The sequence below is a fragment of the Eriocheir sinensis genome, chromosome 45 (genome assembly GCF_024679095.1).
Source record: "Eriocheir sinensis breed Jianghai 21 chromosome 45, ASM2467909v1, whole genome shotgun sequence".
Classification (NCBI taxonomy): Eukaryota; Metazoa; Arthropoda; class Malacostraca; order Decapoda; family Varunidae; genus Eriocheir; species Eriocheir sinensis.
In genome coordinates, this window is record NC_066553.1 from 2,815,994 (window position 1) to 2,843,493 (window position 27,500).

The window sequence follows — 27,500 nt, forward strand, 5'->3', positions numbered from 1 at the left end:
AAGCCTTAGCATATGTGGGCGTGTTAGCCTTGAAGTATATGAGAAAATGGCCCCAAGAGTCACCACCATTCAGCATCACTAAAATAATTACATAATCCGACCGTCGTTAGTCATAATTGGTCCACTGCAAGGCAACGATTAACTTCACTCAGTATTTTTCACTCCTTTCTCTCTGATGTCTATATGTTTCGTCCTGCTTCGGCAAGGATTCTAATGTTTACTTTTCACTTGTATAGCGATGGGTTTAATAGTTGGGGGATATTTTCTGCTTAATGTTGATGATTACAGCTGGGAGAACCGGAAGACTGAGAAAAAAGCGTATATAGAAAGAAATATGTTTTAGATGGAGACAACTTAGCTATGAAGACAAATAGTAAAGTTGGAAGGGGGAAAAGACTGAAGATGAAGTGTATATATAAAAAGAAGTACATTGAAGATAGAGACAGTAATTAGCTATCAAGGCAAATATTACAGTTGGGAGACGAGGAGACTGAGGACGAAATGAATATAGAAAGAAGACAATTTATCTGTCAAGACAAATATCAAAGTTGGGAGAGCGAGAAGATTGAGAGTGAACTGTATATATAAAAAGAAGTACATTAAAGTTTCGCTATCAAGGCAAATATTACAGATAGACGAGGAGGCTGAGGACGAAATGAATATAAAAAGAAGACAATTTAGCTGTCAAGACAAATATCAAAATTGGGAGAGCGAGAGAACAGAGAACGAAGTGTATATTGAAAGAAATACATTATAAGTGGAGAACACTCACTTATCACACTTATATATCACACTTAAGGGGCTATTACACTGGGCAAATTTTCCGTGGATCTTCAGTCAAACCACGATTTCCGCTAGTGTGGCTCTCATTTGTTTCTTGTTATTGATGATGATGATGATGGTTAGTAATACCGTCTTCCTTTGGTGAAATCTACTGTAGCTTTGGAAGATCGTGGACACGTCAGAAAACCACGGAAATATGAGAACCACGCCAGCGAAAATCGTGGTTTGACCGAAGATCCACGGAAAATAGCCCAGTGTAATAGTCCCTTAATCTAGCTATTGGGGTTGTCACAAAGCCTCGCCTCCCACCTGTGATCCCAAACGCGTGTCCCCCGGTGGAAGAGGACTGGCCTGCCCTGAGGGTCCACGGACACGCCCGATACCTGCCCCAGCTGCAGCTCAGGACCCCAGCCCTCCACGGCGCGAGGGTGGCCGCCCCCAGACACTCCCTGGAACAAAAGGATAGTAGTGATTCACCAAGTGGGGATACGATGAGAGAGAGAGAGAGAGAGAGAGAGAGAACTTGCACATCTGCGTTCTTTCCGCGGATGGATTACGCAGTGAAAAAACAACACAAGCGATTTTCTGAACATATTTTAAACATATGAACGTAAATATGACCACAGTGAGGTTACTTTTTATTATGGTATATTTTTCAGCTCACCCCTAGAAATACGTTACCAGGAGATTTGGGAATAATGGGGTCAAGAGGTCATCGTTTCCAAATACGATAATCCCAACACCTTTACGTCAATCTCTCTCTCTCTCTCTCTCTCTCTCTCTCTCTCTCTCTCTCTCTCTCTCTCTCTTGCTATAGCCTACTTCTTTTTCTTTCTCCTTTTCTTTTTCTTGTTTTGCTTTCTTCTTTTTGTTCTTCTTGTTCTTGTTCTTCTTGTTCTAGTTCTTCTTCTTCTTCTTCTTCTTTCGTATTAGCCTACTACTTCTTTCATCTCGCTACCATAACACTAACGACCAACAATATTAACAGTAAATCCTACGCTTGGATATCCTTATTAGTGTGGTTACGATGGTTTTAAGTCAGCAATCAGCGAACACAACTTGCTGAGGTCATGCGAAGTTCGACAATATGGCAGCGCTGCGTCAGACAGGAAACATATGGACGCAAATATCAGCCAGCACGACGCAAATTACCTCTGTCATGTTCTATGCTAATTAATGTCAATGAATTACATCACTGAGAACTTTGCTTAAAAAAACTATATGGGCATCCGGTCACGCAAATTAGGCTACTTTAAGACATGCCGGCAATAAGTTATTTTGCTTCAATGAAAAAACAATGAAACTGCTTCGGAGCGGTCGTGTCTACAGCTTTCTTATTCACATTTCCCAACAGACTGATAATATTCCACAGTATCAACAGGATCAGGGCCAACATATGTTTCTGAAGCGTCAAGTGTTTTGTAGTTTTGAGTTTTGCCATCCGGGAAGTGACATTTATGCATTTTCCATACACCATTCGTCATTCACCCGCTGCCTCGTTCAGTCATCCATGCCCGGCCCGCTCACCCGTCATGCCTCAGAGGTGTCCAAAAGGCTCATCGTCACGTATAGGAAGTTGTCATCGAAATACAGGTCAATTATGCACTTAAGTTCCCTTCCCCATACACTACACGCCTTCCATAAACTCTCTGATATAGTTCATCCATCCCTGCCCGACCCGCTCACCCGCCATGCCTCAGAGGTGTCCAGAAGGCTCCTCATCTCGTATAGGAAGTTGTCATCGAAATACAGGTCAATTATGCACTATGTTCCCTTCCCCATACATACAACTCGTCTTCCATATCAGTCATCCCTGCCCGGCCCGCTCACCCGCCATGCCTCGGGGGTGTCCAAAAGGCTCATCATCTCGTATAGGAAGTCGTCATCGAAGTACAGGTCAATTATGCACTTATGTTCCCTTCCCCATTCACACAACTCGTCTTCCATATCATCCATCCCTGCCCGACCCGCTCACCCGCCATGCCTCAGAGGTGTCCAAAAGGCTCATCGCCTCGTATAGGAAGTTGTCATCGAAATACAGGTCAATTATGCACTTATGTTCCCTTCCCCATACATACAACTCGTCTTCCATATCAGTCATCCCTGCCCGGCCCGCTCACCCGCCATGCCTCAGAGGTGTCCAGAAGGCTCATCGTGTCGTATAGGAAGTCGTCATCGAAGTACAGGTCAATTATACACTTATGTTCCCTTCCCCATACACACAACTCGTCTTCCATATCAGTCATCCCTGCCCGGCCCGCTCACCCGCCATGCCTCGGGGGTGTCCAGAAGGCTCCTCATCTCGTATAGGAAGTTGTCATCGAAATACAGGTCAATTATGCACTTATGTTCCCTTCCCCATACATACAACTCGTCTTCCATATCAGTCATCCCTGCCCGGCCCGCTCACCCGCCATGCCTCGGGGGTGTCCAGAAGGCTCATCGTCTAGTATAGGAAGTCGTCATCGAAGTACAGGTCAATTATGCACTTATGTTCCCTTCCCCATACATACAACTCGTCTTCCATATCAGTCATCCCTGCCCGGCCCGCTCACCCGCCATGCCTCGGGGGTGTCCAGAAGGCTCCTCATCTCGTATAGGAAGTTGTCATCGAAATACAGGTCAATTATGCACTTAAGTTCCCTTCCCCATACACACAACTCGTCTTCCATATCAGTCATCCCTGCCCGGCCCGCTCACCCGCCATGCCTCGGGGGTGTCCAGAAGGCTCCTCATCTCGTATAGGAAGTTGTCATCGAAATACAGGTCAATTATGCACTTATGTTCCCTTCCCCATACACACAACTCGTCTTCCATATCAGTCATCCCTGCCCGGCCCGCTCACCCGCCATGCCTCGGGGGTGTCCAGAAGGCTCATCGTGTCGTATAGGAAGTCGTCATCGAAGTACAGGTCAATTATGCACTCAAGTTCCCTTCCCCATACATACAACTCATCTTCCATATCAGTCATCCATGCCCGGCCCGCTCACCCGCCATGCCTCGGGGGTGTCCAGAAGGCTCCTCATCTCGTATAGGAAGTTGTCATCAAGATAGTCAGGTGCGGGGGCGCCCTGGGAGGACACACACGCCAGAAGCCCGCCGCCCACTGCCACCACCGCCCGCAGCCAGGGGTTCATGGCGAAGAACAGCATCCCCCGACCAAGATGTTCCCCTCTGGCGTCCTTCCTCGTCACTGCCGGTGTATCCCTGTCCTGTCCAGGTGCCCGCGGGTGTGTGGTGTCAGCGGGTGTGCAGGTGAATGGGCGGATGAGAGGAGCATCGATTCGTTACCATGGAGACCGCCCACACATCACCAGATCAATGGAACGCATGCGCCAGACTTGTTTTGTTGAGCTATCTCTCTCTCTCTCTCTCTCTCTCTCTCTCTCTGTACTTCTTTTTCTTTCTCTTTCTTTTCTTTTTCTTGTCTTTTGTTGTCTTCTTTTCTTTCATCATCATCATCTTCTTCTTCTTTTTCTTCTTCTTCTTCTTCTTCTTCAGCCAACATATGCTATTATAGGAAACATGTAGAGAATAATATATATACCACTATGTAATAAAAAAAAGTGTTCTGATTATGATTATCGAAAAAGGGTATCAAGTTCAGAGGGCCAATATAGCTAACGAAGAATAGCCTAATAACGGGATGGCATGACTAGAGAAGAAGAAGAAGAAGTAGAAGAAGAAGAAAAAGAAAAAGAAAAAGTTGATAATCTAATGAATAACGCAACAATAGGCTATACAGAAAGACCTAACCAAGCGGAACTATAACTCGAAATTGATTTAAACTCTTATATTTGATAGATTATAAGGAGCAAGCAGAAATCTAACGTGAAGGAAGCTTTCTATATATCAAAATTTTATTACCTACGATCGTGTGTTAAATGGGAAAACGAAAAGAACGTTAAAATTAAAATGTGAAGGAGTCGTTTTAGATTTCAAAATGTCCTTGCTTTTATATTTTCTTATTAGCTACAGCAATTAAAGGAAGTATCTCCAGGGCAAAACATAAAAAAAAGAGCCCGTTATGCACTGGTCCTATAAATAAAATAAGGATGAAGAGACAAGTCGTAGTAACAATAAGAGATATAAAAATATTAAAAGTCTTCCTGTATGTATATCCGCTGGTTCTCCCGCATACAAAAAGTCAGAATAGCGGAAAATACTGACATGCGAAGGTAGTTACGTAATGGAGAGATCTCTGGCGGCAGATAGTGACCGAAATCTAAAGTCTGAAAACATCGCATTTACATCAGATCGATAAGGAAGGAGATAAGGGAAGGCGAGAGGCGGGGCTGAACGGGGGTATAGGGGACGGCGTCTGTCACCCCCGTATTATATTCTCAGAAGCTTTTAACTCTCATAACAAACATTTTCAAAAGCCACAAAGGAGATTAATTGAGTTCTGATAAGTGTTTTTATGTTCACGTTTCAGAGGACTTGTCAGCATGTTTTCTCAGAAGCTTTTAACTCTCACAACAATCATTTTCAAAAGCTACAAATGAGATTAATCGGGCTCTCATGATAAGGTCGGCATCATAAGACACTTTCTCTTCTCATATCAGTTACTTCTAAAGGTCAAAGAGGTGGGTCAGTCGGGTTCTAATGAGTGTTTCTTTAGCTTCACGGTACGGAGGAAGGGTCAAACTACCACCAGGGTCATAAAACTACCCCTGGAAATTACCACAACTCCTACGAAAGCCTAGTTAAATATGTGTTCTTGGGCGGAGAAATGTCTTGTAAAACGATCCTAAGTGTTTTCATGTCCACATTGCAGAAGACTTGTCAAACTACCACCAGGGCAAAAGTGAAGTTTGAAAAGCATATATTATTCCGAGTCTGATTATGATAGAGGTACAGAAAGAAGGAAAGAATGGTACTAATTTCTTATGGGTGAACATGTGTTTTGATAGCGAGAATGTAGAAGCTCTGAAAGGAATTTAATGGAGAATGTGTGACGGATGATGGGAAAAACTACCCATGGAAAGGCTCGATCATAACCCCACCGAAAGCCTAATAACAATATGTAGGCCTAGGTGTGTTATAAGCCCCGAAGTGTTTGAGAATACAGGTTAAAATGGATATTAAAAAGAAACAATCCATTTATTTTTCCTCTCTTATTTAACACGTTTTCTTTTTATCGACAAAACTCTACGGGAATAGCTAGTTAGTTTTCATTTACTTATAAGCTTCTCGTTTAACGCGTGTCTCTCGTTTTACTGTTGTGTTTTCATTCACTAAGCTATTTGTTTTATTTACTGTAGAACATAGTCATTTCAGCAGTGTTTTGAGGGGTTGAAGAACATAGAGAGGAAGCAACAAGGAACACAAGTAGACTACACAGAAAGTAAATAAACCTTGTGAATGAAGATATTAGTGATGTAAGAAAAGAAACACAAGAAACACACGTACACAAAAAGTAAGTAAATAAACCTTGTGAATGAAGATATTAGTGATGCAAGAAAAGAAACACAAGAAACACACGTACACAAAAAGTAAATAAACGAACCTTGTGAATGAAGATATTAGTGATGCAAGAAAAGAAACACAAGAAACACACGTACACAAAAAGTAAATAAACGAACCTTGTGAATGATGATATTAGTGATGTAAGAAAAGAAACACAAGAAACACACGTACACAAAAAGTAAGTAAATAAACGAACCTTGTGAATGATGATATAAAGGGTGCGAGAAAAGAAACACAAGTAACTCAAGTAGTACACAATCCATAAACCTTGTGAATGAAGATGATTATTAGAGATTTTGCGTGTCACCCGATAGCGCCGTCTGGATGGTAGTCGGCTCCAGCCCGTCATGGCGCAGGGAAGTGTTTTATAGTGGTGCCATATTTTCTTGGCGTCTCCTGAAGGCGACACGGAACCCAAGCAACACGTCCGGCATAACAATACTCTTTTATAGGCACATCAGTGTTCCATAGGCCATTTTAATCAGCTCAGAGACGTGTGTCTAACAACATATGTTTAGAGGGCAAAGTTCTGCTTCCAATAAACATGCACTTTTGTTTTATTCATTTCTAGTAGTAAAACATTCTTATTAAAATAGCCTTTTTATTTTATTTAGAGTCTCTCCCTATAAGTTCAGCCAAGTTTTCAATAGTCTGAAAGTATGAATTAACTGAGTATCATCAGTATATTGCATTAGTAAGCAGTCATTTACATGTGTTGTGAGGTCATTGGCGTGTATGCCCAACAAAATGGGGCCCATGTACGGTGTATTTGATTGAGTGATTGATAAATTTATTGTTACAAACACAACAAAGGAGAAGTTTTTTTTTCTTTTGTCCCATGTACCGTACAAAGGATGGCTGGGGAGAAATCTTCATTCACCTGTGACATCAAGATCAAGACTAAGGTCGCACGTGGGGAATTGTCAACACGATGGTGAGGAGTCTTGCTGTTCCATTCTTCGGCTGTGTTATGAGGTGTTTAGGTGCCAGTATCATGGTTTAGATGCATATTAGCTTCTTCCCGCTCCCAGACAGAGGTGTAGAGAGCGAGTGTTTGAATCCCTCCCTCCCACGAGCTTTGGGAATACATGAATTGTGTACGTTTTGAGAATATCTTTCAGCAAATTTCCCTAAGGTGTGATTATGGGCACATCATTCAGTAAATATAGACAATTTACAGTTTCACCCAACCAACGAGTTTCTTAGATGGTTCATGTTTTCTTGTGATAAATGTAGTGAAATGCATCTCAGAAGGGTGAACAAAACTTTCTGATACTTATATAGTTTCACACCTATTGCAGTTTGACGCTTTATCTGACATCTTGGTGTAGGTATATTTCTTTAACCATTTTCTGTGGCAATGGCTAAATGGTGGGATCAGGGGGCAAAATCCCCTATTAAGAGGTGGTTAGGTCTGGTTAGAGTGAAATAAGGGGGTTTGAAGAGGGCAAAGTCCCTTCCCTCCATTAGGAGTTGATGATGGTTTTGATTAGATATGTTAAGTAGTTTTTTGTGTGGTACGCTCTGCACTGTGCCGTCGTCAGTGGCTTAACTCCAGTGGTGGCGGCAGAGTCCTCCGTCCTCATGGTCTTGTGAGAGCTGAGGTTTTATTTATTTATATATTTATTTTTTCATTGTGAGGACAAAACTATTTCTGAAGGGTTTTGATGTCTGCTATTAATTTGCATTATTTTTTGCAGAAATCTCATGTTTCGGGAAGAGGGGAGCAGGAAGTTAAATTAAAAAAAACTAGTGATTTCTGCAGTGTAGTTACGAGATTAATTAAAAGCACATCAAAATTTACCAAATAAACATTGTTGTTCACCATAAACACACTTGAGAACACTCTACTGGCCTTTTCTCTTGATAACATTATTTTGATCTATCCTTCATCCTTCTCTTTGAATGATTTAAAAATTCTATGTCATAACTTGTGTTTGAAACTGAGCATTTTTTTTTAAGTGAAATGCATGCTAGGGTCTTATCTATTCCTATTTGAAGTCTACTTTTCATATTAGGCTTCTCACTCAACACAAACGGTATAGTCACCCACTCCCTTCCTTTGGTTTCCTTTACAATTTACTTATTTTGCAGTTTAAATTCTCACTGTTGCTCCTATAGCTTTCTAACAATCCTTCTCCTCCTCCATCCCTATGTGTTGTTCATCATATCAATGGATAAATTTAACATCTTTATTTCTTACCTTCTTTGTCTTAGAGTGAGTTCAGTCTGCGGCGTCAGGCCAGGCTGCGTCGTGAGTACCTATATCGCAAGAGTATCCAGGACCGCCATGCCGCCGCCCAGCAGAGGAAGGACAAGGTCAAGGCTGCCCTGCAAGGTGTGTATTTACCTAGTTGTGAAATACAGGAAAAGAGTAGTACTAGGCTCGTGCTGTCCCGTCTCCATGACGCTTATTATCCAGTTTGGCTTTAAATTCATGAATCGTTTTTGCACACACAGGCCAGAGCTGAAAATATACATCAGTGGAAGTTATGAAAATGGAAGTAAATGAATGAAACAAATGGACAAAATAATAATGTGGTAGATAATAAAAATGAAAATGGAAATAGTAATAATAGCAATAATAATAATAATAAGTGCTAATGAATATATAATTGCTGTGTGTCTCCAGAGGGCAAGGAGATCCCCACGTCCCTGCAGGGTAAGGCGCTGAGCCTGATGGCAGCAGGGGACTGGGATGACCCCGGACCCCAGCTGGCTGTGGAGCTTGGCGGGGAGGCTGCCGGAGGACCCACCAACATTGATGACGAGTACCGCTGGGCCGGTGTTGAGGACCCCAAGGTTGTCATCACCACCTCCAGGGACCCTTCATCAAAGCTCAAGCAGTTTGCCAAGGTGAGGTGGAGCATTGTTACCACCACCAAGTCAGTAGTATTTTATTATTGTCTTCTGCATTCTCTCTTTCTCCTTCCCTCACTTTCTTAATTTTCTCCCTTTTGCTCCTTCCCCTTCCTGCTCCTCCCTGTTGGTGGTGATGTTCCTGTTAAACTGAAAAATCTTCTATCTTGTGATTTGAGTACACTGACTTTGAATGATGACCTAACAGTTTGTATAAGTCAAACATCACTGCAAACCTGATTTACCTCACTTCTGCCTTAGCTTGATAGGACAATGAAAAGACAGAGTAATTTCCAGTGTTAGAGGAGATGGAGCTTGTGTTGTTTTGCATTATGTTGGGAGAAACGAAACTTCTATTTTGTTGTTCTTGTGTTGTTTTGTGTGGTGCTGTAGATGGGTTCTTGCTGTGTTGTGTTCCAGTGAGGTGAATCTCATATAAGTTTGTGGTGAAGTTAATCCTTCTTTGTATTGTGTTTCAGGAGATGAAGTTGCTGTTCCCCAACTCACAGCGCATCAACCGCGGCAACTATGACAGCAAGCAGCTGATGCAGGCGTGTCGCTCCAACGAGGTGACGGACTTCATCGTGGTGCATGAGACGAGGTGTGTGTTTGGTCATGAGTGTGGAAAGTTTGGTTGGATTTGAATCTGTTAAGCACTAGAAGAGTCATCCCTCTGCACTCTTGGGTTCAATCATTTTCAGGAATGTTATGAATACTGTTACTGGTTTGAAATTGAGCATTTGTTGGGTACCAAGTGATTCTGATCTTGTGAGTGCCACTCTATATACTATTTGTGTTCTTTTTATCTGGCCCTTACGATGCGCAGTTGCTGTGAATAATAAAAAAAAATGTATTCTTTATCTTTATGTTTTTGAGGCCATCTCCAGTACATGGTTGGAAAAGACCCCAATATATCTGCAGTCATACACACACACACACACACACAGTCACACACACACACACACACACAAAAATTAAAATAAAACCCATCACTTTCTCCACCCCAGAGGTAACCCAGACGCCCTGGTCATCAGTCACCTGCCCAACGGCCCCACGGCTTTCTTCACGCTGGCTGATGTTGTGATGCGCCATGACATCCCCGGCCTGGGCACCATGTCAGAGCAGTTTCCGCACCTCGTCTTCCACAACTTCAAGACGCCTCTCGGGGAACGGGTGAGACACTTGGGGTCGTATCATAAGACATTCCGTCACCCAAGAACACCTATTTCACAAGGCTTTCGCAGGAGTTGTGGGCATTACCAGTAGTAGTTTTATGACCCTGGTGGTAGTTTGACATTTCCTCTGTACCTTGAACCTGAAGAAACGCACATTAGAACCCGACTGACCCCTTCTTTGACCGTTAGAAAGAGATGATGTGAGAAGCGAAAGTCTTGTAATACCGATCTTGAAGTTGCGTTTACTCTTGACATTTAGAAAAAGAGAATGAATGAGTATGCAAGCAGTAGGTTGGGGAAACAAACAGACACTTAAATCTATCCATTGAATTATGAAAGTTGAGTGACATACCACATAGATTGATGATTCCGTGACATCCTTTTTTCATTTTCCCCAGACCCGAAACATCCTGAAGTACCTGTTCCCGGTGCCCAAGGATACCAGCCAGCGCGTGGTGTCCTTCATCAACTGGGACGACTGGGTGCTCTTCCGCCAACACACCTACAAGAAGGTCAACGAGGGGAAGGACAACGAGCTTCAGGAGATTGGCCCGCGCTTCAGCATGAAATGTAAGTATTGGGGAGCATCAAAACATGAGTGTGACTGCTGGATTAATTGATCGAATAATGCCGTCACTTCAGTATGAGATCAACCCGTCCGCTGCGATTGTCAGGGATTTGGCTTTCACTGGTAGCCTGGTAACATATACTCCCAGGTCTTTCTCTGCCTCCGTGGTGGATAGTGGAGTGTTTCCCATGTGGTAGTGGTATGCTGGATATCCCCTCCCAAGGTGCATGACTTTACATTTTTCTTCATCGAATTGTAGCAGCCACTTTTTGTTCCATTTCCATAGCTTGGTGATGTCTTCTTTTAGGAAATCCGCAGTCAAGGGGTTAAAGCGTTCAAGCCATAGGCAGGAGGAAATACAGATGAAGGTAACAAATTAAAGACAGGATATCAAAATCCCTCTAAAACATACCACTCCACTACAGGCGTACACGTAAAAAATAAAAAATAAAAAAAAAGTTTGCAAATTAACACCTTATACCCACGATGTTCAATATATTTCTTCCACCCTCTCCACAGTGTACCGCATCATCATGGGCACCCTGGACCAGGACGGCGCGGCGGATGTGGAGTTTGTGCTGCGGCCGTACATGAACACTGCAAGGAAGCGAAGGTACCTGTCGGAGGAGGACCCCTGGTGATGCCCGGATAGCTGGCTGGCTGGACCTCAGGCTGTGGCAGTTCAGGGCAGCACAGAGATGAGTGGAAGAGGATACATGGTGAATGGAGATGGATGGATAACTAGCTGACCTAGTAACTGGTTGAGTGACTGATTGAGTGAATTGTTGGTTGACCGACTGACTTGTTGACTGGGTGATTGGCTAGCTGACTGGGTTATCTGGCAGGCTGTTTGATTGACTAACTGACTGGCATATGATCTGACTGTGGTGATGAAATGTGGTCCATGATAATTCTATGAGAAACCTAGTCATTCTTTAGAGGCCCTACAGATCTACACACTGCTGATACTCTCAATGTTACAACAGATAATATGGTCAGCCAATGTCTTCTGAACTATAGTAATGTTATTGGGCCATGGTATCTGTTGGTTTCATGGGACACAGCACATAACACAGTGTTGTATGGGCCATGGGAGTGTTTCGTGGCATAGCATTGGGTGGACATGTAATCTATGGTCCATGTTAATGTTCTCCGGGCCATGGAAGTGTTTTGTGACATAGCATTAGGTGGACTTTTGTAATCTGTGGTCCATGTTAATATTTCCTGGGCCATGGAAGTGTTTCTGGGTAGACTATTATGATCTGTGGTCCATGTTAATGTTTCCAGAGTATTTTAATAAGACCCACAATGACGCACACACCATAGCAGTATTGAGTGGTCCAGGTCTGTCTGTGTTGCATGCTCCATAGTAATGTGTGGGCCGGGTGGAATGCCAGAGCCAGGGGGAGTGGATGATAATAGTTGCTAAGTGCCAGTTATGGGAGGGAGGGTTGAGGAGGGGAGAATGAGTCAGGCAAGGGAAGAGGAACCATGTTTTTTATATATCTGTTTATAAGTTTACCTCAGTTATTTGTTATGTATTTTTTTTAACTGGGTGATATCAAGACTTTTCAGGATTAGTCGTACCAGAAAATTTATGAGAAAGCATGTCTTGTATATGTGAATTTAAATGTCTATATACCGCTGTTGTTGGTTATATATTTTTTGGAACTTTGGAACTTTGGGACTTTCCAGGATTAGTCGCACCAGAAATGAGAAAGTATGTCTTGTATGTCTATGGATTTAAACATTTACAGCAGTTGTTGGTAATATATTTTTTTGAACTGGGTGATATCAAGACTTCCAGGATTAGTCGCACCAGAAATGAAGAACCATGTCTTGTATATCTATGGATTTAAACGTTTACTGATGTTGTTGGTAATATATTTTTTTGAACTGGGTGATATCAAGACTTCCAGGATTAGTCGCACCAGAAATGAGAAAGTATGTCTTGTATGTCTATGGATTTAAACGTTTACAGCAGTTGTTGGTTATATATTTTTTGGAACAGGGTAATATGAGGACTTTATACAGATGTTGATGGCATGATTATACTTGTAATACTACAGCTGGTACAAAATTAGGAGCCATGGAAGCTACAGTGAAAGAGAATAAAGAAGTTTGTGAATGTATGTGCTGTATTTCAAAACCTGGTGGATATTTATTTGTGAGAAAAAGAGAAATATGTGAGATAATTTGGATACAGATGAGAATGATTTTGGGGTTAGCTGGCTAGACTTAAAATATTCTGTGCATTATTTAAAAGATGTATATGAAGAGAAAGGGATGAATAAGCTCTGTAGTGGTGAAACTATTATAGAAAAGAGAGTTGAGATAATTTGGATTGATACAGACAAGAATGATTTAGTTGATTGGCTAGACCTAAGATATTCTGTGCATTATTTAAAAGATGTATATTAAAAGAAAGGGATGAATAAGCTCTGTAGTGGTGAAACTATTATAGAAAAGAGAGTTGAGATAATTTGGATTGATACAGACAAGAATGATTTAGTTGATTGGTTAGACTTGAGATATTCCGTGCACTATTTAAAAGATGTATATGAAGAGAAAGAGATGAATGTAAGTCCTATGGTGAAGTAGCTGTTATAGAAGAAAGAGACATGAGATAATTTGGATTGATACAGACAAGAATGATTTAGTTGATTGACTAGACCTAAGATATCCTGTGCACTATTTAAAAGATGTATATGAAGAGAAAGAGATGAATGTAAGTCCTATGGTGATGTAGCTGTTATAGAAGAAAGAGAAGATAATTATACAGATAAGAATGATTTTGTAGATGGCTGGTTAGACTTAAGATATTGCTTCTCCGCACTATTTAAAAGATGTAGGCCTATAAGAAGAGAAAGTGATGAATGAATGTAAGTCCTGTGATAATATAATGTCCATAGAGAGTAATAAACATGACCTTAGAGAGAGAGAGAGATTTACATAGATTTACATAGCTATTCAGACTACACAGACCAGAGAGAAAGATATTTACATAGATTTACATAGCTATTCAGACCAGACAGAGAGATTTACATAGATTTACATAGCTATTCAGACTACACAGACCAGACACAGAGATAGATTTACATAGATTCACATAGCTATTCAGACTACACAGACCAGACACAGAGAGAGATTTACATAGATTCACATAGCTATTCAGACTACACAGACCAGACACAGAGAGAGATTTACATAGATTCACATAGCTATTCAGACCACAGACCAGACACAGAGAGAAATTTACATAGATTTACATAGCTATTCAGACCACAGACCCGAGAGAGAGAGAGGAACCTGGTGTAAGAAGAACTATATATAAGTGGAGAAAAAATAAAAAGAAATGGAGAAAGGAAATGAGGAAAGACAAAGACAGTAATAAAAGGGTAAAGGCAGAATGGAAAGGAGAAGGAAGAAGAGAGAGAGAGAGGGAGCATATTGATTGCTTTCCACGTGAGAGGCAGACGGGGCCATGGCATCCTTTCTCTATAAATGACTATCGCAATATCCCGCCCATGATTGCTGGAAAATATGCTTACGACACTTAACATTATCGAATATTAGTGCAGGAGACCATTGATTATACAGATATATTATACGGTTTTGGCTTAATAGGAGTATGATCTTTGTTAATTATTAAGTGTTTTGAGGCTTGAGAAGGATATTAAGTCTATGGGTCTATGCATAATGGCGTGAAGGTGGGTATAGTAGTTAATAATAATATGGAAAAATATCGAAATGTTGAATATATAGTTAAGGGAATGATGAGAAAATGTCGAAAAATGTTAAAATGTTAAGGAAATCATAGGAAAGTTAATAAGAGTTGATGGAAATGTTTAAAAAATCATGGAAATTAATGAAAAATATTGAAATCTAAAAAAATAAATTATAAGAACGTTGCCCAAACACTGAAAACGTGAAAATAACTTTACCATTTATTTAAAAGGATGTATAATCTTGCAAATTAATAGCACTAAACAGTTAATAAAGTGATATATGGGAGGTAAAACAATGAGTTACTGGAGAGAGACAAATAATGTTTAAGAAAATCATAGAAAAGCTGAGAAAATGATGTATAGGCCTACCTAAAAGAAAATCACAGAAATTAAGGAAAAATATGGAAATCTACGTAAAAAGAAGTAAAAAAAATGTAAAATAAATGTGAATACAGTGAAGGAAATGTTGTGAATGTTGCGAAAAATGGAGAATATGTTAATTATTGCTTAAAAGGGACTATAATCTTGCAAATGAGTAGTGTTTAAGGGCTGAGGAGATAATTACATATGAGTCCCTGGACCAAGACGAATATGCCAAGAAAGTCAAAGAAAAACAAACATTAAAACAACACTGATAAATGCTTACAGGAGCCTATAATCTCGCAAATTCGTAGTGTTTAATGGCTGAGAAGGAGATATATGAGAGGACAAACTATTAATCCCTGGATGAAGACGGGGCATAGTGCAGATTCCGCCATGTTGGATTGTTATTGTTATGGTGGTAGATCTTGTGAGTGACCCGCCCTCCCTCCCCGCCCCGGCCTGCCCTCGCTCTCTCTGATCATCGAAGACGGGGTGAGTGTTCTCCTAACTATACATTCACATATCCCTCCGCCTCCTCCTCGCGGGAATAAGTCCGGGAAAACACTTACACCCCACCTCCATTTTTTTCACTTTTTCCTCCCTCGGCCTGGCTCCCGGGGCCGGGCTGGGGCTCGCCGCGCGCCACCACGCCCGCGCCGCCCTGCTCGTCCGTGTGTGTGTCTGGTGCCCGGGGTGTGGCGCGGCGCCCCCCAGCCCGTGCCCCAGATCGGCCTGGCGCCCCCAACAGCTGATTGCCTGGCCCGTGTTTTATACGTATTTTTCCTCCTCTTTCTTCTCCCTCTGTGTCTTTGTTTCTCACGCCTCGCAGGAACCGTTGCAGTGGTCTCCGGAACACTGTGTTGGGATGGGTCTTGATACATTGGTGTCTGGCAGGGTTGTGGAATTATTTTATTAAAAAATATTAAAATTATATTTTTTTTACTCCAAGAGATTTTTAAAAGTTTTACTAATGAATATTAATATATGATTGCACACCTTTACATTCCATACAGTAGTATAAAATACATGTTATAGTATTTATGGCTCATACTGCACCATCCTACCTATCCTGGTGATGTGTCTGAACCTGTCCTGGGCCTGAGCTGCTGCAGCCAGTCAGCCGCTGGCTAGTGTTGTACCATAACTCTCAGTAGTCTCTAACAGTCTAACCCGATCATGTCATGTTTTGGACCTGTCCTGGCGTAGTACTGTAGTCCACAGCATCCTGCGGACAAAACCCGTGGTTCACCACAGCGAAAATCCAATAGGAGCGTTCACAGTCCTACCTGAGGGGTGCTTCACCCTGCTCAACCTCCATTATGGTTGCCAAAAGACAGGTTAATAAATATGTAACCTTCAAGTTTTGTTGTCTCTGTCAAGAGCAACATTCACTGTCATTGGAAGTGAAATCCACAGCTGAGACAAACTGTTTATTAACATTTACACATCTGAACTTGTGATTCCAATCAAAGGTTGGAAAGTATTAATTGAATATGTAATTATCTTTATACCAAAAGAAGAGTTTGTCATGATAAGCAGAAGGGTATCATCTGGAAACATTGTGTGTGAATTAAAGAATTAAAAAAATAATATTTCCAGATCTATGATTCCCATTAACTTTGCATAAAAATAAAAGAAAACATGATATAAAGAGTATCACGCATGGGAAAAAGGATATCCTCTATTTCCTAGTCACAGGCACAGAATTTAATGTGGATGAATATTATATCTTAAGGCTGCAACTTTTCAGGTGTTGATGACTGAGGACTATAAATCACTTGGTGAAACATTATGATTATTGAACATTAAAACAAAAAAATCACATATAACTTTGGCTTAATGACACTTAATTTTGCAACATCTGCCTGTCATTTTATCTCCACTTTAGACTCCTCCCAAATTCCCTTCACATTTTTTGGCCACTTGCAAAAACCTGAGACTTGGCTACCAAACTGCGCTGGTAAAACATTCATTACCGATATTCCTGATTTATTTTCCAATCTTGGTATATTATGGATGTCTGTCTTAGAATCTTTGCAATGGATCAGGCCTCTAAATGTAGCCATGGGGTCACAAAAAAGGAGTTACTCAGATAAAGAGGTTTTCTGAATCTTTACTCAATGAAAGTTACAAAGTGATAATTGGTTGTGTTAGTGCCCAACTCTGATGCCTGTTATTTTTGTTGAAGTAAGAGTTCGTACCAAAGAAAAAAAGTAATTTCTTGAGAGTCAGAGTTCAGTAATGTCTCATAGAATCATTACAGGACAGATATCAAAGTAATTGGTCGATGAGATAGTGGATCCTTTAACCCCTTGACTGCGGATTTCCTACAAGAAGACATCACCAATCTTCAGGAATGGAACAAAAAGTGGCTGCTACAATTCAGTGAAGAAAAATGTAAACTCCTGCACTTTGGGAGGGGAAATCCAGCATACCAATTCCACATGGGAAACCCTCCACTATCCACCACAGAGAAAGACCTGGGAGTATATGTTAACAGGCTACCAGTGAAGGTGAAATCCGTGCCAATCGCAGCGGACGGGTTAAGAGGTGATTTTGTTGTGACTTAGAAAACAATGAAAGGGCTGTCTCTAGTTCTTGAAGACAGCGTAGGATTTGTGTTTGTCCCTACCATGAGAGTCAGGGGATACAACCTTGAGCTGGCCCATGTCTCCTCCTCCACTAAGTTAGACGACAAATTTGGAGTTTCTTTGTAAATGTAAACAAAAATTCTTGTGACTTTACAGGAGCTTTGTCTTTATCAGTCTCTAAAAATTTCTTCACAGCATCTTGAGCTTGTAGGCCTTACCAGTATATAGTTGAGATGCATTTCTTCATTCAGGTACATTTACCTCAATTTTTTTTTAGATATCACTGTGGGATTCAACCCGGTAACAGCGACGGGCCAAATTGTGGCTTTACCGTGTACCAGCGATGGACCAAATTTTTACCATGATATAAACCCCCCAAATAGATGATGCACAAACTGATCACAAATGCATTGGTACTATATATTATGAAATGGTTTGTGTGAGTGATGTTTTTTTTCTCATTAATTCGCTTAGAGTTGTCTTTAAGATACATGTTCCCCGCAGCTACTGGGTTAAATACATGCAGTCAGTTTCATCCTACAGGTTATTAACGTTCCAATACAATAAATTTCATGGAAAGTTTTGAGATATCTGCCTGAGTAGAGAATCTATAGACTCAGAGAACACTTGTCCATCTATTCTAAGTATGTTTGTTAATCCATTAGCTGCAACTGGCACGGATTTTGCCTTCACTGGTAGCCTGGCAACATATACCTACTCCCAGGTCTTTCTCTGCCTCTGTGGTGGATAGTGAAGTGTCTCCCATGTGGTATTGGTATGCTGGATATCCCCTCCCAAGGTGCATGACTTTACATTTTTCTTCATTGACTTGTAGCAGCCACTTTTTATTCCATTCTTGTAACTTGGTGATGTCTTCTTGTAGGAAATTTGCAGTCAAGGGGTTAAGGTGTGTGAGGGAAACACGGCCACCCACAACACACAGTGGGGTGAAGCACATCAACAGGATATCATGGGGACAAAGGTGCTGGGCAGGTTGCTCCACTGAGCCTGTTTCTGGTGGGAGGGTCACATTCCATGCAGCTTTGTGGTAGTGTTATAGTTTTAAATAAGGCTGTCAGCTTATCTATTACCTAATCACTGTGCTTGGAAATTTAGCCAAAGAAAGAGCAATTAAGCTTGTGTATTTGATCTGGATTTGGATATATATTTTGCTTGTCTTTATTGATTTTTTAGTTTTTACACATGTCAGTCAGTCACGGATCACTTGTATAAACACTTGCACCCCGTCCAGACCACATGTGTGTCTTCAATAGCGGCGGCTGCATGAAATCAGCGCTGCCAGTGTTTGGTCACGTAGCAGTCATTGGCGGCCGTGTGTCTGAAAACAGTTTTGAAGGCAGCTTTTGTTGAGTGGAGAGAAGGAAGTTAGGCAAACCAGATATATATTGTAAAAAAAAAGAAAAAAAAAAAAAAGAGAGAGAGAGAGAGAGAGAGAGAGAGAGGCGATAGTACATTACAGTTAGTGACTTCAAGAGGAGTACAATGACTTCACTTCAAAGACTGTCCTGCTTCACCTGAATAGCATCACCTCTGACTGGAGTATAATTTAACATGTGATCTCAGGTAAACAACACTGCCCACTCCTAGACAAAAGTACAGTGTATGTTGTGTTGTGTTTCGGCGGCACAGTACTGTGAAATAGTTGGCATACCATCGTGTCAGCCCCAAAGAATTGTCTGTGATTGAGTTAACAAGTCTTAAATTGTAGTTCAGAGGAGCAAGCTTGTGTGTCTGCTGTGTGGGCTGCCTCGGTGCACATATACTGGGGCACGGAGGTCATGGCTGTGTGGTGGGGGAAGGTTTTATTTTATTTATTTTTTATTTTATTTATTTATTCGGCCCCAGCCCGTCATGGCGCAGGGAAGTGTTTATAGTGGCGCCATCTTCTCTTGCGTGCTCTTGTTTGTTGACACACACACTGTTCATGTTGTTTGTCGACACACAATGGCAAGTGAAGTCATCATGTGATATTAGTCTCTCACACAACAGAAGCACCATGATGAATGTTTTTACTGTGAATGAAGTTCTCTGTAAGTAAAAAAATATGAAGTTATTCTCATTATTTGTGGATGGTGGTGTGCATGAGTGACAGTTATTTAGTTAGTTAGCAAACATTATGCAGTAACAGACTGGACAGAAAGTGGAACAATTAAATATTTTGTAAGAGAGGAATTTGGTAAACCTATTAGGCAGGGCTTGTGTTGGCCACTGTTGTTGCCTGAGGTGCAGAGGGTAGAATTTATACAAGCAGGGAGTAAGAGAAGATGGCTCTACTATAAACACCTGCCTGCACCAATACGAGCTGGGGCCGACTACCATCCAGGCCCCTCAAGCAAGCCTCCCAGTGCTATAGACATAGACGTAAAAAAAAAAAAAAAAAAAAAAAAAAAAAAAAAAAAAAGTTTGCCCATTTCCCTACAGGCTTGTCTATATTTCTTCCTGTTGAAAAATCTGTACTGTAGGCCTGTTATTAAAAGGCTATATGTGTCTGGCTCTCAGTTATGAAGTGTTTTGATTGCTATACACACTCCACGGTTATGCTGGTGACCTGTAAACACTTCTTGATAATTTTTGTTTCTTGTGTTTTTTGCATTTTTTACCCATCTCCTCTGTCCCTTCATTTCCATTATCTTCTATTTTGTCTCCTTCTTCCAATTCCTTTCACTTTCATTTTGTCTTTCTCGATGTCTCAGGTGTTTGGGGGCTGTCTGCACTTCTCCCTTTCTACCTGTTTCGTCTCTTTATTTTTTTATACAGCAAAGGAGACAGCACAAGGGCACACACAAAAGGAAACAATAAAAAAAGCCCGCTACTCGCTGCTCCGGTAAAGAATCTGAAGAGGTGTCCGAAAGAGCAGTCAAATAGGTATCAATACTAGAATTACTAATACTACCAAAACAAATAATAAAAATAAGATGCTGGGAGACATTTAAAGACACTCACTGATTACCACACTCAAGCTAAGGGACATATACATTTCATTACCCAAACACACACACACACACACACACACACACACACACACACACACACACACACACACACACACACACACACACACTCACACACACACATTAATTTGACAAGGCTTTCATAGGAGCTTCCGGCATTTACAGAGGTATAGCTTAAGGACCCATCTGGTAGTTTGATCATTCCTCTGTGCCATGAAGCTACAAAAAACACTTATTAGAATGCGATTGATCTTGGTACTAGTTGATATGAGAGGCAGCTGCGTCTGAGTCTACCAACCCTAGTAGTAGTGTTTGCTTCTCTGGGTGATTTCAAATTTGCCTCCCCGTGACAGCTGACGTGAGCGCATTCAATAATAGAAACAGGAGACGTTCCCTATCGGCCCAGCATCTGCCTGCCCTTCACTTTTTTCCCCAGGGGTTATTTCTTCACTAGTCTGCCACTTCCTCCTCCTAAGCCTTTCTCTTCCTCTCTCTTCCTCTTCTTATCTTCCTCCCTCTCTCTTTTCCTCCCTCCTTCCATCTTCCTCTCTCTTCCTCTTCCTATCTTCCTCCCTCTCTCTTGCTCATACTAATCCTTCCTTCCTCATCCTCCCTCTTCCTCTTCCTCTTCCTAACCTTCCTTCCTCCCTCTCTCTCTCTCACCCCTAACCCTTTTTCTTCCTCCTCCCTTCTTCCTTTTCCTAACCCTTCCTCTCTCTTCCTTCTCGTAACCCTTCCTCTTCCTCCCTCTTCCGTCTTCCTCTCTCTCTCTCTCTCTCTCTCTCTTCCTCTTCCTCCCTTCCGTGTATGGTAATGTTATCTCTTCCTTCCTCTTCCTTTTCCCTCCCTTTTGCCTTCCATAACCTACTCACTCTGCCCTTTCTTCCCCTCCCCCTTCCCTCTCCTCTTCTCCATTCCCTCCATCTTTTTTCCTCCCTCCCTCCCTCCATTTTCTCTTCCATAATGCACATCTCTTCCTTCTTCATATTCCCCCCCCCCCTTCTGACCTTTCCCTCCCCCTCCTCCTCCCCTCTTCTCCTTTTCTCTCCTCTCCTTCCTTGCTCTTCTCTCTGTCCCTTCCTCCTTTCCCCTCTTCGTTCTTTCTCTTCCTATTCTTCCTTTCCTTCCTCTTCCTCTTCTTTTCTTCCTTTCTCATTTCCCCTTCGTTTTTCTCTCCTTTCCTTCCTTTTTCCTTTCCACTCTTCGTCTTTCCTTCTCTTCCTTTCCTTTTCTTTCTTTTTTCATTCTCCTTCCTCCCTACCTCTTCCTTTCCTCTTCCTTCTCTTCACCCTTCTACATCCATTTCCCCTTCCATAACACACCTTTCCCTTCTCATCCCATCCCATCCCTTCCCTTCCCTTCCCTTCCCTTCCCTTCCCATCCCTTCTCTTCTCTTCCCTTCTCATCCCATCCCATCCCATCCTTTCCCTTCCTTCTCTCCCTTGCCTCCTGCCCTTTCATTCTCTCCCTCCTATCCCTCTTACCCTCCCTGCTTTCCCCCTCTTCTTCTCTCCCTTTCCTCCCTCCCCCCTCCCCCTCTTCGTACTGGGAAAAAAGTACTGGTGGGCGTGGTCATGGTACTGGTTGTGTGTGTGTGTGTGTGTGTGTGTGTGTGTGTGTGTGTGTAGGGGGGGGGGGGAGTGGATTTAATAGTGGGTTGATATCGATCCTTCCTTCCCCTCTTCCTCCTCCTCTTCCTCCCCCTCTTCCTCCTCCTCTTCCTCCCCCCTTCTTCCCCTTCTTTCGCCTCCCGTTCGATATTACAACAGGGGCATTGGCCTCATGGTTGCCCCCTCCCCCCCTTGTAGTCTCTCTCTCTCTCTCTCTCTCTCTCTCTCTCTCTCTCTCTCTCTCTCTCTCTCTCTCTCTCTCTCTCTCTCTCTCTCTCTCTCTCTCTCTCTCTCTCTCTCTCTCTCTCTCTCTCTCTCTCTCTTTCTTTTCTTTCTATCTTTCTCTTCTATCTTCTCTCTCTCTCTCTCTCTCTCTCTCTCTCTCTCTCTCTCTCTCTCTCTCTCTCTCTCTCTCTCTCTCTCTCTCTCTCTCTCTCTCTCTCTCTCTCTCTCTCTCTCTCTCTCTCTCTCTCTCTCTCTCTCTCTCTCTCTCTCTCTCTCTCTCTCTCACTAGCACACTGACACAACAACAAAGGCTTGCAAGAGAGGCACATAACCTTTCCATACTACCATGACAAAATGTGTGTGTGTGTGTGTGTGTGTGTGTGTGTGTGTGTGTGTTGTTCTCTCTATCTTTTTCTCTATCTTTATATCTGCATCAAACACACACACACACACACACGATTATTATTATTATTACACACACATTGATATTAATTTTCCTACACCATACTTTCCACACACACACACACACACACACACACACACACATGGGACAATCGTTCAGTAGCGCCAAAAAGTCGATATCTGGACCCGCTTTCGGAGCCAGCCTGGCGGGCGGGCGGGCAGGCTTGGGGGGAGGGGGGGGGCTGAGTGGGCTGGTTGATTAGCCTGCAGACTGGATGCCAGGCTAACTGGACTTGGTGGCTGACTGGCTGATTTTTTTTTTTTTTTTTACATCACAAAAAAACAAAAAAAAAGGAAAATAATAAAAAAAGTCCGCTACTCGCTGCTTTTTTTTTTTTTTATTTTATTTATTTTTTTTTTTATGGTAGTTAACTGGTTACTTGGTTGGGTTTGTAGTGTGGTTGAATGGGTGGATGGTAACTGGACTGGCTTGTATGGTAGTTAATTGGTCTTGCTACGTTACTTGGTTGGGTTTGTAGTGTGGTTGAGTGGTTGGATGGTAACTGGACTGGTTAGCTGGACCTGGTAGCTGGTTGTCTGGTAGTCTGTTTGGTAGATAACTATTCCGTCGTTATGGTATCTGTCTGGCTTTCTGGTTGTGTGGTTTTGTGTTTGTATGTTTGGTTGACTGGGGCTTGGTGTCTGGTTGCATGGTTGTTTATTTTCGTAGATATATAATTGGTTGCCTGTTATGTTAATAGGCTGGGTTGGTATTTTCAGACACTCCCGCCTCTCACAACTATTTTCAAAGGCCAAGAAGATCAGTCAGGTTATAGCGAGTGTTCTTTTTGGGTTCATGGTGCAGAAGAAGGTTCAAACTACCACCACCAGGGTCAGACAACTACCCCTGGAAATGCCCCTAAACCCCTATGAAAGCCTTGTCAAATGTGAGTGATTGGTTGCTGATATGTTGAAGAATAGGACTGAGTGAGTGACAATCTGACTGACTGACTGAATGACTGGGTGACTGACTGACTGATTGGCTAACTAACCGACTGACTGAATGGCTAACTTACTGGCTGACCGACCTACTGACTGGATAGCCGACCAACTGACTGACTGACTGACAAGAGAAAGAATGGCAATGGATCTTCTTGTAGCAATGGATGTTGACCACCGAGGAGGGAAACGAGGAGGAGGAGGAGGAGGAGGAGGAGGAGGCAATGTGATGTGACTTGCTTCCAGATTTTGGCCCGTAGCCACCTCCTCCTCCTCCTTCCAGCTTTCCTCTCTCTCTCTCTCTCTCTCTCTCTCTCTCTCTCTCTCTCTCTCTCTCTCTCTCTCTCTCTCTCTCTCTCTCTCTCTCTCTCGTTTCCTCTTTTTTTCCTTTTTTTTCCCTTTTCCTTCCTCCTTTTTTCCTCCTCTTCCTTCTTTCCTCTCCTCTCGATTTTACCTCCTTTCAAGTTTTTTCCTTCTCTCTCTCTCTCTCTCTCTCTCTCTCTCTCTCTCTCTCTCTCTCTCTCTCTCTCTCTCTCTCTCTCTCTCTCTCTCTCTCTCTCTCTCAAAAAGTAAGCGAGTCGACCAGTTAACTGAGTCTTAAGTTGGACCCTTGCCATTCCCTCCTCTCCTCCTCCTCCTCCTCTTCTCTTTCCTCCTCTTCTTTCCTCCTCTTCCTCTTCTCTTTCCTCCTCGTCTACTCTCCTCCTCCTCTTCTTTCCTCCTCCTCTTCTGTATCCAGTTCTTTTTTTTTTTTTGTGTAATTTTCTTTGTCATTTTTCTTCTTCTTCTTCTTCTTCGTCTTCTTCTTCTTCTTCTTCTTCTTCTTCTTCTTTCTGTGCTTCAGTTGACGTGTTTTCGCTGTAGTCCTTCCTTTCCTCCTCCTCCTCCTCCTCCTCCTCTACCTCCTCCTCCTCCTCCTCCTCCTCCTTTGCAGCACTTCTCTTCGTCTTCCTCTTATCTTCCTTCCTTCTCTCCCTCCCTCTCTTCCTTTCATCTCTCCTCCTCCTCCTCCTCCTCCTCCTCCTCCTCCTCCTCCTTTCTCTCCCAAACTCCTCTTCCTGTCTCCACATTTTCTCGGTCTTCTTTATCCTCCACTTGTCTCTTCTTCTTCTTCTTCTTCTTCTTTTTCTTCTTCTTCCCCTCCTCCTCCTCCTCTATCTTCCACTGCTATTCTTTGTGTGTTTTCTGCTTTCGGATGTCCTCCTTATCTTCCTCCTCCTCCTCCTCCTCCTCCTCTTCCTCTTCTTCTTCGTCGTCTTCGTTCCCGCTGTCGCCGTCCTCCTCTTCCTCCTCCTCCTCCTCCTCCTCCTCCTCCTCCTCCTCATCATCATCCTCATTATCATCTTGTTCTAGTTCTTCCTCGTCTTCTTCTTCTTCTTCTTCTTCTTCTTCTTCTTCTTCTAATCTTTCGCGTCGGTCTCATTCATTCCCCAAGTCAACACACACACACACACACACACACACACACACACACACACACACACACACACACACGAGGATCAACCGGTTTTGGTGAATCATGTGTTTTCAACCCATTCATAGATATAGTGTAGGATTTGTGTGTGTGTGTGTGTGTGTGTGTGTGTGTGTGTGCAATTGCCTCCCCTTACACAACTTAGAGAGGGAGAGGGAGAGAGAGAATATGGAGGAACACAAAAGGAACACAAAGGAAGAACAAACAGCAGCAGCAATAGGAGGAGGAGGAGGAGAGGAAGAAGCAGGAGGTCAGGAAGAGAGGAGTCGCGCGCGCATCCGAACCCCTCCTCCTTCAGTCCTCCTCCTCCTCCACCTCCTACTCCACCACCACCTCCTCCTCCTCCTCACTCTCACTCACTCTGCTCACTCGCTCACCGACGCTTCCTCGCTCTCACCAGTTCATAGGTCTTGGTTCTTCCTCCTCCTCTTCCTCCTCCTCCTCCTCCTCCTCCTCCTTATCTTTGGTGCTGATACAAAACGACATTTCACGAAGGCAAAAAAAAAATTAGTGAAAGTTCCGTGACCAAAACAAAACAAAAGAAGAAAGATTAAAGAAAATGTGTAAAGTTTAAAGAGAGAGAGATATAAGTGTGCGATCGTTATTGTTTTGAAAAGAAGAAGCAGAAGAAGAAGAAGAAGAAGAAAGACAGATAGTGATAAAGTTTGGAGATTAAAAAAAAAAGCTAAATGATAATGAATTGGTATTGTTGTGATGGTAGTGGTGATGGTGGTGGTGATAGTGGTGATGATGGTAGTGGTGGTGGTGGTGATGATAGTGGTGATGATGGTAGTGGTGGTGGTGGTGATGATGGTGGTGGTGGTGGTGTTTTGCGTAGTGTGTGTGTGTGAGAGAGAGATACATTCCTTTCGCAGGATTGTGTCACGTTGGGGGTTTAAACTCTGTCTCTCTCTCTCTCTCTCTCTCTCTCTCTCTCTCTCTCTCTCTCTCTCTCTCTCTCTCTCTCTCTCTCTCTCTCTCTCTCTCTCTCTCTCTCTGTGGCATTTACTTTTCTTGTCCTTGTCCCTTCTTCTCCTCCTCCTCCTCCTCCTACCTGCTTCTTCCAGTCCTCCTTCCTTCCTTCCTTCCTATCCTTCCTTCCCTCCCTCCCTCCTTCCCTTCCTTCCTTCCCTTCCTTCTATCCCTTCCTTCCTCCTCCTTCCCTTCCCTTCCTTCCCTTCCTTTCTATCCCTTCCCTTCCTTTCTATCCTTCCTTCCTATCCCTTCCTTCCTTCCTTCCTATCCCATCCTTCATTCCTATCCTTCCTTCCTTCCTTTCTATCCTTCCTTCCTTCCTTCATATCCTTCCCTTCTTCCTTCCTTCCCTTCCCTTCCCTTTCCTTCCTTCCTTCCTTCCTTCCTTCTATCCCTTCCTTCCTTCCTTCCTTCCTTCTTACCTTCCTATCCCTTCCTTCCTTCCCTTCATATCCCTTCCCTTCCCTTTCTATCCCTTCCCTTCCCTTCCCTTCCTATCCCTTCCCTTCCTTCCTTTCCTCGTTTCCCTTTCCTTCTCTTTTCCTATCTCCTTTTTTTTCTCATTTTATTGCTCCTCCTCCTCCTCCTCCTCCTCCTCCCTTCCCCCAAATCTTCTCCCTCCAGTCCCTCCCTCCCTTCCTTCCTTTCTCTTCCCATCAATCTTTTGAAATTAGTAGATAAGAAAAATTATGTAAGAGAATGTTAAATTATGGTGCAATGAATTATAGATAAAGTGATTATTGACTACTACTACTACTACTACTACTACTACTACTACTACTACTACTACTATTACTACAACAATTACTACTACTACTACTACAACCCTGATATACTACTACTACTACTACTACTACCTCTTCTTCCTCCTCCTCCTCCTCCTCCTCTACTACTACTACTACTACTACGTCTACTACCAAAGTGTGTGTGTGTGTGTGTGTGTGTGTGTGTCGCGATTTTTACACTGATACCGAGAAATGGATGATGCGTCGAGGAAATTGACACCACCACCACCACCACCACCACCATCACCACCATCACCACCACTTTCATCACCACCACTCCTGCTCTTTCTACCTTCACCACCATCACCACCACGTATCATCACAACTATCCGTATCATCACTACCCTGTATTTCCCTTCACCACCATCATCATCACCACGGCGTCACATGGCTCGGTGGTGTGGCCCGCGTGTCCATTATTGACGAGGCGGGCTATTGATGTGGCCCTGTGTGTGTGTGTGTGTGTGTGTGTGTGTTTCTATCATGGTGTATTTTCGACTTATCTTGTTGAATCTAGTTATT

General features: G+C 42.7%; 2 protein-coding genes across 7 annotated transcripts in view; one reads left to right on the plus strand and one right to left on the minus strand.

Annotated features, from left to right (window-relative positions):
* Positions 1–4,058, minus strand: part of LOC126980877 (peptidyl-alpha-hydroxyglycine alpha-amidating lyase 2-like) — a 10,882-nt gene extending 6,824 nt beyond the window's left edge. The window contains exons 1-2 of one of the 4 annotated variants that reach the window (XM_050831220.1): positions 3,774–4,058; positions 1,093–1,232 (exon numbers count right to left, since the gene is read on the minus strand). In XM_050831220.1, coding sequence (XP_050687177.1) covers positions 1,093–1,232; positions 3,774–3,935 — 302 coding nt within the window. In that variant the 5' untranslated portion in view covers positions 3,936–4,058. Of the gene's footprint in view, positions 1–1,092; positions 1,233–3,048; positions 3,101–3,338; positions 3,391–3,483; positions 3,536–3,773 lie in introns of those variants that run through there. The other 3 variants (XM_050831224.1, XM_050831222.1, XM_050831221.1) reach the window with 3 other exon arrangements.
* Positions 4,059–7,071: 3,013 nt separating this feature from the next.
* LOC126980878 (U3 small nucleolar ribonucleoprotein protein IMP4-like) lies at positions 7,072–12,986 on the plus strand. 3 transcript variants are annotated; one of them, XR_007733636.1, is made up of 8 exons: positions 7,221–7,349; positions 8,470–8,590; positions 8,885–9,108; positions 9,591–9,712; positions 10,119–10,284; positions 10,685–10,856; positions 11,374–11,971; positions 12,042–12,986. XR_007733636.1 is itself a non-coding variant. In XM_050831226.1 (7 exons), the coding sequence occupies exons 1-7, from the start codon at positions 7,184–7,186 to the stop codon at positions 11,493–11,495; spliced, it is 930 nt and encodes a 309-aa protein (XP_050687183.1). In that variant the 5' UTR covers positions 7,072–7,183; the 3' UTR covers positions 11,496–12,986. The 3 variants fall into 3 exon arrangements, 2 of the variants coding, with proteins under 2 accessions (XP_050687183.1, XP_050687182.1); XM_050831226.1 differs by lacking the exon at positions 7,221–7,349 and adding an exon at positions 7,072–7,186 and having other exon boundaries at positions 11,374–12,986; XM_050831225.1 differs by having other exon boundaries at positions 11,374–12,986.
* The last annotated feature ends 14,514 nt before the right edge of the window (positions 12,987–27,500 follow it).